This window comes from Nilaparvata lugens, chromosome 7 (genome assembly GCF_014356525.2).
Source record: "Nilaparvata lugens isolate BPH chromosome 7, ASM1435652v1, whole genome shotgun sequence".
In the NCBI taxonomy this organism is placed as follows: domain Eukaryota; kingdom Metazoa; phylum Arthropoda; class Insecta; order Hemiptera; family Delphacidae; genus Nilaparvata; species Nilaparvata lugens.
In genome coordinates, this window is record NC_052510.1 from 42,327,793 (window position 1) to 42,340,670 (window position 12,878).

Sequence of the window (12,878 nt, forward strand, 5' to 3'; positions counted from 1 at the left end):
TGACTCAACTCACTGATTCGCAATTCTCTTTGGATTGCGCTGAAATCCGGCTTCATTTCTGAGTTTTTCAGCCGTCATTAATTTTTAAATGAGTCTCGATCCGGCAGTAGCTCTGTTTTCTGCTAGAAACAGCAAGCTTAATGCATGTTTGTTACATCCCAACTGTAGTTTTAATTATAGTTCATGACATAAAAAATACCGTTCTGAACAAAGCTCAGGCTAGAGCTACCAGAGGACTGTAATTTACTATTTAAATAATCAAATACAAACAAGGGGCAAAATTTAATCTTCAATTTGAGCCAGGTTATTTGTACAGTTAAACTCTGCATTAATGAACAATAAAAAAGAGCAAAAACTCACCATATTTAATCCAATCTTGACTACTTGCCCTTTTAAGCCTTATTAGGTGTTTTGATCAGGTTCAGGGTGGGATGAAATCTGGGAATAAGACAGGTTCTGGCTTCCGGGCTGTCTTTTCGTTGATTCTGTGTTCAACTTGCAGGTCATACACTGTGGTTCGAACAGAGCTCAAACTGGATTCTTTATAAATTCAAATCCCATTCGAATTAATTCAATTCAACACTATTTACGCTGTTATATTCATAATTCACACACACTACACTCAAACAATCATTTACAAGAAATTTCCGATCGAAATTACATGACAAAATACAAACTCGGTCTTGCACAACAAGACAACGGGCTGACAAGACAAGATAGACTCGGGCTTTTAACATTGACAAGGCCAAAAACAGCTGGACGGTCTGCGCTGGCACAAACACAAGCCTGCTATTGGCAGAACTGCAGTCTGGGATTTTGGCGCTACAGTTCGAATTCTCTGGCCAGACCATACCCCCGCCTCTGAAAAACTATTTTTTAGCCAAGTTACAAAAACTGAAAAAAACACAGAAAGGAAAAAATCCAGACATGCCAAAAAGAACAAAAAACACCAACACCAAAAAACAATACAAAGAAAAAATGCAACAAGCACAACAACTATTAAGTTGGGAGTGGATATAATTTTGTTACTAGGTCGAATACGGAAACAACGATTACACTTAAAGACACAAATACGAATAATAGAGCGAGCAGACAGTATCCCGAATTTCTGTCTTCTCAAAGACACCAATAACGAAGGTCCAGCATGACAATCCTTCTTGTGATGATAATCAATCAACATCGATACGAAAGCGTCGGATTTTGGTAAGATCATCTGATGACAAGTCTCAAATTCCAGTCCAGCATGAGACAAACGACCGCCGACGCGAATCACACCTCTATCAATGAATGGAGACAGGCGACGTAGGCGCATAGAACAATCCTTTCCCTTCTCTAATTGCACAAATTCAGATGAAAAATGTATCTTCTGTACCACTCAGATACCTCTCAGCAACATCAAAATCGGATTCTCCTGATTGGGGTAAGATTTGTAAAAATTTGAGAACAAGAATTACAATTCTCAAAAGACGACCATAATCTGAACAACGACCAATCAATGAATATACTGCATTGCTGTTACAATCAGGAGATTTTGTGACTGTCAACACTGATGGTTTTTTCGCCACCGGTGGATCCACGATCTCTTCCATTTGAGTCCGGACGGGCCAATCACATTCGTCCTCTGCTATCCATGATGGACCTGAGAGCCACAATGGAAAGTTCACAAGCTCAACTGGTGATAAACCTCTAGACAAACAGTCAGCGGGATTTTCAATTCCGGCAACAAGCATCCACTCCTGTATACAAGAATCCTGTATTTTTGCGATGCGATTACCAACAAAAGTTTGCCATTTCGTGGATGGAGCATTAATCCAACACAAGGTGACTGTAGAATCAGAGAGTGCGACAATACGAGACACATGACAATGTTCACTAATAATATTGACTACTGAATTCATGAGTTCTGCCAACAAGAGTGCTGCACACAACTCCAAACGAGGTATTAAAACAACTTTAGATGGTGCTACCTTGGACTTTGAACACAATAATACAACTCTTGGCTCCTTGCTCTCCTTCTGCGACTTCACATAGATAACTGCACCATAACCAGACAATGATGCGTCACAAAAACCAATCAAACTGATGTGAGAATCCTGAAACAAACCAATGTGACGTGGAACAGCAAATTTCAACAATAGAGGCAACTCTTTTTGACAATTCTCCCAAAGAGTGCAGATAGACTCAGGCGGCTTCTCGTCCCAATCCACTCCTAATCTCCACAGTTTCTGGACAAGACATTTTAGAAATAATGTAAACGGTGACAAGAGACCAAGTGGATCATAGATACGAGCCATCACTGACAGAATAGAACGCTTAGTAGCGACGACCTCACCACTCTTGACTGAAAACTGAAACAGATCAGTACTAGGTTGCCAATTCAATCCTAAGATAGCCAAGGAGTTGTCTGCTTCGAAATCCTTGTACGAAAACGATTTCTCTTCCTCCGAGAATTTCTCCAACATTGATGGTGAATTTGAAGTCCACTTTGTGAGCGAGAAACCTCCTCCCTCAAACACCTGCTTGGACTGACGATACAGCTCCACGGCCTCTGACTCTGTGGCGACAGATGTGACTAAGTCGTCCATGAACATGTCTCTTGGTATTCTCGCCTTGGCTGCTGGAGAGCGATTCCCATCCTCCTCTACAAGCTGGTGGACGGTGCGAAGCGCCGAATATGGAGAGCTTAAAACACCAAAAACAACACAATTGAGCTGATAAATTTCGATCGGATCCTCCGGCGAAAATCTTCACAATACACGCTGATAACGACGGCAGGAATCCTCCACTAATATATGTTGATACATTTGTTTAATGTCGGCAGTTAGTGCGATTGGGAACAAACGAAAATTAACTAGCAAAACAAAAATGTCAGTCTGCAATTTGGGACCAGCATGGAGAACCTGGTTCAATGACAAACCAGATGATGTTCTGGAACCAGCATCAAATACAACTCGGATGGGCGTGGTAGTGCTGCTTGCTTTCACGATGGTGTGATGCGGTATGTAGTAGCCACCTCGGTCTGTCTGATCTGCTACAAACGACATGTGACCCTGACGTAGGTAATCAATCAATATTTCATGGTATGAAATACGAGTATTGCTGTCAAGCTCTAATCGTCTCTCCAAAGTCAGCAGTCTGCGTTCGGCGACAGCATACAAATCTCCCAAGCTGCTGGGCGGCTCCGCAAATGACAAGGCAACAACAAAACGACCAGAATTCACACGATGTACAGACTTCCAAAAATTTACCTCACACTCCAACTCTTCCGGTTTCAGTTGACAGCTTGGTGCAGGGCACGATTCCAACTCCCAAAAACGTTCCACAAAACTATCCAACGATGGACTACTAACGAATGGACTACAGATGGCTGTAAAACAATTCGACACATTCGTTGTTGAAGTGAGAATCAGCGCTCTCCCCATCAGAATGTGACCAAAGACACTATTAACAGTCATCAATTCGTGCGACTCACCTGTACTAGGACTCCCACGTAGCAAGTGAGGAACTAACTCCACACCAATGATGCCATCGATTCTACTAGGAAGGTAGAATTTGTCGTCAGCCAGTGTGAGATTTTCAAGATGATGAAGTTTGGATCTGTCAATTTCACAGGAAGGCAACTTGTCGATGATTTTATCTACCACTGTGGCATCCATCGAAAACTTGACGTTAGGATCCAACTTGGACCGAATCGACACACAAGTATGACCTCGAACTTCACTAGTACCACCACCGAATCCACGAACAACGGTTTTCATGGGCTGGAATGGTAGTCTCAAACGCCGACACAATTTGGCTGTAACAAAATGACACTGACTCCCGGTGTCAACCAAGAAACGAACATCACAAAGCTGATCATTACAATCTCGAACATGTGCAGTGATGGTCGACAACACAACAGTCGAATTTTCCACATTGTTGGATGTAGAACAACAACTAATAGGTGATGTGCCACCTGCCTTGGAGTTCGACGAGGATGCAACACCTTCATTGGAACTTGATCTGGAAAAGTACAATAAAGAATGATGAGATTCTCGACATCGAGCACACTGAGTTTTACTACGACAATCTCTACTCAAATGATCCACATCAAGACAACGAAAACAACAAAACTTCCCTTTAATCAAACAATAACGATCCCAAGGAGTCATTTTCAAGAAACTTGCACAATCTACTAACCGATGACCCGGTTTTGAGCACTTCAGACAATTGGGATTTTTACTAGATGCATCGTTAGATGAATCATTAGATTGAACCACAAACAACTTTGATTTATTATCCTTTTTGTGCCTCATATTAAACAATTCAGTCTGTTTCTCATCAGAAGAAAGAGTCTTAATTTGCTTTTCAATGAATTTGACATAATCGGTATAAGTTGGCATAGCCTTGTCATGGACGGCCGATTCAAAATTTCTACAAGAACTTGGATCCAGCAATCTCAAGCCATGATAAAGGAATATCGAGTCTGACAAATCAGTGAGTCGCAATCTCTTCACTGCATTGATTAAACTGCAATACCCATCCAAAATCGCAATATTGCCTTTGATTCTGATTTTATTGGACGAAATTCAAAAATTTGTTTGAAATAGGCATCAACTTGTGCCCGTGGATTGTTATAGCGGGTCAATAATGCCTGCCAAATTATTTGATAATTGTTAGCCAATGATGGCAAATGACGACAAATATTTCCTGCTTGTCCAGTAAGTCTACTTACAAGATATCGGACCTTCTGCTGATCGTTCAAACTCTTGTTGTCATGTACCAATGCCTTAAATAGTTCATAAAACACCGACCATTGAGTCTGGTTCCCATCAATTTTCGGAAGGTCGATTTTAGGCAGTACCGACTCGGACACGACCGGCTGTGCACTAGCTGCTGTAGCTGCCGAAGATTGAGCAATAGCATCAGCGGCCTCTTTCTGTTTGAGAGTGTTAGCTGCTACTTCAATATACTGGAACAGATCTAGGTGTGAGTCGTTGAATGCTACAACATGATCTTTATTCAACTCAAGTTCCAACTCATTAACCACTAATTCTGTCCTTTCATAATCCGAAATGGTCTGAGACACTCGAGGATACAAGATTGAAAATTGCTCAGCAACTTTTGGATCAGAGACATTTTCAGACAGTTCATAAATTCTTTACAATCTGGCATACAATTGTTCCAGTTTAGCGTGATGCACCTTGATTTGTTTCTGTAATTTTTCCTCCATCTTGAACTCATACACAAAATTATTTATTCGAATTAAATTATTTACAGCTGTGATAAGTTCTAAATAGTGTGTTTGTCTTTTCGGACTCAAAATTATATAGTTTTTTCAAAGTTTGGAATTTTCTAATCAATTGTGATTGATTTAATTCAATTTTGAAGTATTTTCAATTTAAAAATAATTTTTGTGTGTTTTGAATTGTAAATTGAGTGTGTAATAGGAGAATGAGTGACACATAACCTAGCTACATTTGGACTGTTGTATAAATTAGAATTGGAACCGTTTTGGGCATAAGCCTGTGGTACTCTTCTGGAAGTTGTGTAATTCTTAATGATTGAATAAATAAATGAAGAAATAAATAAAACAATTCAGCCCCGACAATACAAACAATAGACAATAAAAAAAGAATGAGTTCAAAACTAGATGAAGGGAAGAATCATGACTAGTAAGTTATCAAAGTTAAACTTTGATTATCAATTCACAAGATAAGTTACTGCTGAAGACAAAACTATATGATTAGATAATGTTCTTCCAACAACTCACAAACAAATGATAACTTGTTGAATTGAACAAACAAATGCATGCTGGTGATTAACCTTCACTAACATGTATAACAAAATGGACAATACAAATTCCAACGAACAAACAAATTCCCGAAAAAGAGCACAATGAGCCTAGTTTCAGGAGAATTACAATTTTAACTGAAATAAATTTAATTTCAGACAAATACAAATTGACAAGAAACCTTGCTCTAGAACAAGGCTACAACAAACTTAAGTTGAGCATAGATCAGACCATTCTCAACATGTCAACATTGGACAAATACGAAACTGCTTAAATCCAATGTGTGTGAATTAATCAACAAATTACAAATTTAAATTCATCCGGCCCGGAGGACCAAGAAATGTTCTGAACAAAGCTCAGGCTAGAGCTACCAGAGGACTGTATTTTACTATTTAAATAATCAAATACAAACAAGGGGCAAAATTTAATCTTCAATTTGAGCCAGGTTATTTGTACAGTTAAACTCTGCATTAATGAACAATAAAAAAGAGCAAAAACTCACCAGATTTAATCCAATCTTGACTACTTGCCCTTTTAAGCCTTATTAGGTGTTTTGATCAGGTTCAGGGTGGGATGAAATCTGGGAATAAGACAGGTTCTGGCTTCCGGGCTGTCTTTTTGTTGATTCTGTGTTCAACTTGCAGATCATACACTGTGGTTCGAACAAAGCTCAAACTGGATTCTTTATAAATTCGAATCTGATTCAAATTAATTCAATTCAACCTTATTTATGCTGTTATATTCATAATTCACACACTACACTCAAACAATCATTTACAAGAAATTTCCGATCGAAATTACATGACAAAATACAAACTCGGTCTTGCACAACAAGACAACGGGCTGACAAGACAAGATAGACTCGGGCTTTTAACATTGACAAGGCCAAAAACAGCTGGACGGTCTGCGCTGGCGCAAACACAAGCCTGCTATTGGTAGAACTGCAGTCTGGGATTTTGGCGCTACAGTTCGAATTCTCTGGCCAGACCAAATACTTTCTCCTCATAATGATGATGATAACATGATAAAGTAGACATTGTATTGTAGGCTATATGAATTTCTCTTTTTTTAGTTGATGAAACTGAACAAAAGAGAAGATAATTATTATTGTTGTGCTCTTATTTCATTTGGGGCAATTCTACAACAGATCTTGATATCAGATTTCTGTTTCAAATGAACAGATTAGAATTCATCAGAACATTTATTTCCTCATCACTAGTAAGCCTACTATTTTCATCACATTGAAGAACATATTTAAAGGTTGCTTGTATGATGGAGTAAGACTCCAATACCCAATAAGATTCTCTACAGCATTATATTACCAAACAAATGTAGAAGAACACGGACTCGATTGTTAGTAGGAAACACGTATGCAATTGATTGGAGGGTGTAGTACAGGAAAAATCTCAATGATAAATATTGATGTCAATTGATGCGAATTCAATAAAAGATTAGCTATCATGATGGTAAACTTGTGAACATTATTGGTGATGGTATTATATAGGCTATACTATATAGTAGCCTACAGTCTGGAGTGATGTCATAATAATCACACATCTCATTTGGTACAGACACAAAATGTAAACTTGTAAAATTCAATAATAACACAATCTAGGAATCCATAATGATGTAACATACTGCGTGAAAATACTGGAAAAATACTACTATTATTGTGTAAGAAGCAAAGTAGAAGAATGATCGAAGAACTTATAGTTTTATTTTTGACATAACTGGTATCAACTTAATGAAACTGGAATTTGTTCAATTCCAATGAGGAGGACTGCTGATGAATTCTATCTGGCATGTTATGATGAGCCAGCCAAGAATAACAGTCACGACTTCAGCCTTCAGCCTTCAGTCTGCTAACGCTACCTAGTCACAGGTTCGAATCCGGCCGGTAGGCATGGATGCATGATCATCAAATCACCCCCACATTTCCAATTACTTATGAACAAGTAATGAAAAGCTATTGGGTATCATCCGGAATGGAAAAAAGTATTGGATACGGACATGCTCATAAATCATCAATTTCAATTAAGGTTTCAGAGAAGAGGTAGACTAATAAAGGGGTAGACTGGAAAGGGTAGATTAATAACAAATGAAATTATTACATTTGTTGTAAGGAAATCATGTAATGATGCCAGTTAACGTGGCAAAGTGCAAAACAGAGTTATATTAATGAAGCATATCATTATTCAGAAATGAGTATCATGGGTTTTCAAAACTCAATGACAAAACATGAACAAATTGATTAAACATGATATGCTGAGTGGTTCTGCTCAAGGAGAGTGCAACATGATGATAGACTGAAGGTCTTTAATAGACTGTGGAGGATGTTGAGGGTTTGGAAGGATTGAATACACAGTTCAGGTGACTGACCAAATGGAAATGGATTTAGTGCGACCTGTTGATTGACTGTGCTACACTAACAACATGCATGTTGATCCAATGCACTCACAGTAGTTGACGGTCAGATAAACACGATCAGGCCAATCCCTAGCCTACCAACTACCAACGTTCTGCCAGTCACTTCCGATTGTGCAGTCGGCAACCGGAACGTTAATTCTAACATCAAAAAAGAAGAGTATAACAATGAGGGATGAAGAAGAAGAAGAAAAGAAGAAGAAGAAGAAGAAGAAAAAGAAGAAGAAGAAGAAGAAGAAGAAGAAGAAGAAGAAGAAGAAGAAAAGAAGAAGAAGAAGAAGAAGAAGAGAAGAAGAAGAAGAGGAAGAAGAAGAGGAAGAAGAAGATATGGCAATGGATAGCTATTTATAAGCCCTATCAATTGACATGAGTCTCATCTCAGGGGAAATTGCAGAAGCTCCGTAATATTCTTGAGAGAAATGGTTAATAATTACTAAAAAACCATGTTTTTTACAGTTTTCTCGAAAACGGCTTTAACGAATTTCTTCAGATAGCTATTTATAAGCCCTATCAACTGACATGAGTCTCATCTCTAGGAAAATTGCAGGAGCTCCGTGATATTATTGAGAAAAATGGCGGATAATTACTAAAAAATCATGTTTTCCACTATTTTCTCAAAAATTACTTGACCGATTTTTTTTTCAAATTCATACCCTGTATAGTTATTTATCAGCTCTATAAACAGGCATGAGTCTCCTTCCTAAGAAACTAATGGGGGGTCCACCCCATCCTTGAGAAATGAACTTTGTTACATCTTTCTTGTGTATGAGGTAGGTAGGTAGAGCAGTTTATAAGAACACATCATAGTCGATATATTTCATCTGTAGAACAGCTGTTTCGACGATTTAAAAAAATCATCGAGTTCCACAATTTACACAAAGGAAAAAGTACTTTGAGAACAATTATATATAGCCTTTACTCATATACAGTAGTCTGATCGCAGTTCCAATTGTGTTGCCGCCAATCGTCATTATGTTATTTCCCTAAATTATTCTCGTTTAAGAATGAGGCTCACAGTTCAACGAGCGAGGAAAGTTGTGTGAGTGTACCACACCAGATTTTTTAGATTTACAGTTATTTCAGTGTTCATGGATGTAAAATTATGATGATTTATATAGTTTAAATTATTCAATAAAAATAGTTTATCATCAAATTATATTTATTGAAATATTATTACTAACATACATTGCCTTCTACAAGTTATCTTCAGAATTCTGAAGAATAACAAGGTCATCTGCAAACATCAAAATCTTTAAATGTTTTGTCTGATATAAATGTATTCTAGGAGGGACTTGACTCATCCAGCATCGTATAATGTCATCAGGAGGCAGTCATTAGTCTGAATTTAGGAGATGATTTATAAATGAATAGCCTGTCTCCTTTTATCTAAAATATAATTTCAGTGACAACTTACTGTTCAATTGAATAGAATAATCAAAAATAGATTTTATGTCTCAAAAACACAATACAATTTGAGGGGGAAATTCAAGAATTATTTTTGACGATCTAGAAAAAACAATATACAATAACGTTGAAAAATATTCATAACATTCATTGGGTTCACAAGTAAGCAAGAATAACTAATAACACCATAGATGTCTGGAAGGCGTAGTATGTAGTAAAATAAAGTTATTTGGGGATTTTTATGATGATAATTTATTATAATCCCTGGATAAATTAATTGTCTGTGGTAGTACTCACAGTTGACGGCCAGGTAAACGCGCTTGCTGACTGCCGGGGGTACTTCATTGCTCGCAATGCACAAGTAGCTCCCCATTTGCCGCCGGTCTACCTTCCAGAAGTGCATCTCCTCCCCAGCCAGGATGTCCACTGCAAAATCAATCAGATTCTTCAGTGGTAAAAATTGTTAAACAGTCTCAATCTCAAAGTTTTCTGGATTGTAAAATTGCATGAATTGTGAATGATTGAATGGTCTCAATTAATTATGATAATGTTTTCTACATTTGAAAATTGCATGTATGATTGGAATCTGACGCCTGCTTCATAGAACTCACAGGACCTGTATTACAGGTAGCTTCCCTGTATTTCTAGTAGTTAGAATAACAATTATTTTCATTGAACAGTTCGCAGGGAATATGTTTGTTTCAATACACTTTATCACAGGACCTGGAGTAATCGATTATCGAAGTATCTATTTATTCAGCTCAAATACCGTATTTGTTATTGCATAGATTCATGAATAACAAAAAAGTGTAAAAATGGACAGTTGCAGAGGTGGAAATATGATCATTCACCCTTATTATATGAGAAATTATTATTTATGAGATATTACTATTATTATAGTTGTTACTGAACAATGATTGTAATTTCAACTGTCTATACACGAAGGTTGCTTCTAATACAGGCAAGTTTAATGAATCAGGCTGGTTGTCCATTGTAAAATGGTCACGGCAGAATCTGTGGAATTTGTGTTATGGAATCTAACATCTATGTTAAGTCTTGACCTCAAACGGCTAAAGAGATTCAGCTAGCTTGGTGCGTAATCCTAAGAAGACTACGGGGCATAACTGCCATATCTAGCGGATTCTGGAAGTGCAAATTCATCAGACCAGATGAGTTCAGCCATGTTCATCATGAAAGTATCAGAAAAGGAGGCGTGGCTAGTAATAAAAATGAAAAATTACAGTAATATCAAATCAAATCAAATTTATTCACCAATTAACAACAGTGTTACAAGAAAATAAATATTTTTTTTCAAATAATTGGCGTGTCTAGAAAAAGAAATCTTGTTCTCTAGTCACGAGCTCAAACATTTCTCACTTCATTTAACATGATTTTAGCTCTTCATAATATGATCAAGATCAGTACAATACATTTAATATGCAATTGTATTAGACAATACAATATATTTTGATGTGATAGATTCCATGCAGATCATATGAAATTTGTAATGATTAATTACTGGAAAAAATATTCTGAATAAATATTATTGGTTGATCAGAAAATTGATTAGTTCTTATTGCAAATAATAAACTGATAGGCTGAATTGCACATTGGAAAATGTGAATAGGAGCTAGTAATTGCTCTCTCTGAACCCAGAAAAGTTTCAAATTGGTGAGAAAGGGAACAATGTACATTGATGGGTTGATCAATATTCAGTAGTGAGATCCACTGCGAACAGTCAGCATCACCTGTGAATAGCAGCAATGATTTCCATTCAACCAATGCTAACTGTTTGAAGTGAATCTGACTACAGACCTAACCGGATATCGAGTTGGAACTTTGCACTTGCTCTCTTGTATTTACCGAACTAGACCAGAGGCCCTGCTGTTCTCGGAAAGGCATTATTCGGTACTAAAGCTCCTTGGATGTGGAGTGAATGACAGTCATCGAGTCAGCATCATCATCATCAAGATAATGAACAATGAAGCTTAGTTTGTGGTCGAATAATGGTTGCAGTTGGCAGGAAAAATAGTACTAAATGCAAATCACATGAAAGTTCATTGAATATCATTGAATGTTCTTTTTCCATTTTGATGGAAAATAGTACTAAATATCTACTATTATTAATTATTCATCTATTTATTTGCATGAATAAATACATGGAGACAACAGGTTAAACACTTATAAATAAATGTCTCCTTAAAACATTACAACATTCTTCATTCAAAAATTAGATTTGAAATAAGCAACAAACTGATAATAAAACAAGAGTAAAATGACATAAGAAAAAAATAAATTATATAACAAAAAAAGCGCCTTAGCAATAGAAATATATGTTTTTTATTTTTAAAAAATCCTATCTTATATTCACTGCTGACACTACTTTTCAAGAGAAAATATGAGAGGTGGGAAAATATGCACTCAAATATCTTAAATAGGTGCAAACCATGCAATACAGTAAGAACAAAGAATCATGTGGGCACTGGGAAGAAAAAAATTCACAAAAAAGAAAGAAAGAAAAATGTCATACGGGAACCTGGAAAATACATGGAAATCATGCATTTCAATGACTACCAATCACTGATAGATGTAGATACGCGTGTAACAAACCTTAGCTCAAGCTGCATTGATCACATCTTTTATAAATCCAAGTTTAACAGGAAAATAATTCAGAGTTCTGTCATTGAATCGCTGATTACTGATCATAGAGCTATATCGGCTTCATTATCTGTGTCTGAAGACCGGACCGGTCATGCTAATCCCATAGTTAAAGATATCATCGACGTCAAAAAGTTGACGGACTTGTTGATGGAGCATAATTGGTCTGACTTATATGCTTGCGACAGTGTTGATGATAAGTTTTCTGTGTTCATGGATAGTCTGCTGGCGTATATAAAGCAGTGCACTCCTTCAAGCCAGAGGCTTGTCAAAAATGTTAAGCGTCTGAAACCGTGGATGACAGATGGGCTCTGCCTAGCAATTAAGCATAGAGATAAACTGTATAAAGCGCATAGAAAATCTCCCCAAAATGAGAGATTGAAAGCTAAGTACTTGGCTGCAAAAAAAACATAAATAAATTAATAAAAAATCAAAAGATTAAATTTTATTCCAACTTGAATACCTTTCCTGTAAAAAAACAATGGGAAATTATAAATAATCATTGCAGTAAATCAGTTTCCAAACGAAAGTCGATCCATCTGCATTGTGGAGATAATCTAATAACAGATGGAAACGTTCTGGCTAACAAATTCAATGAATACTTCATAAATATATCTGT

The 12,878-nt window shown here is 36.9% G+C and overlaps 1 protein-coding gene across 1 annotated transcript in view; it reads right to left on the bottom strand.

The window, feature by feature from the left end:
- The window catches only part of LOC111049809 (lachesin), a 139,183-nt gene that overhangs the window by 97,999 nt on the left and 28,306 nt on the right, over positions 1-12,878 (bottom strand). Inside the window, exon 5 of the mRNA XM_039431941.1 lies at positions 9,899-10,027. Coding sequence (XP_039287875.1) covers positions 9,899-10,027 — 129 coding nt within the window. The remainder of the gene's footprint in view (positions 1-9,898; positions 10,028-12,878) is intronic.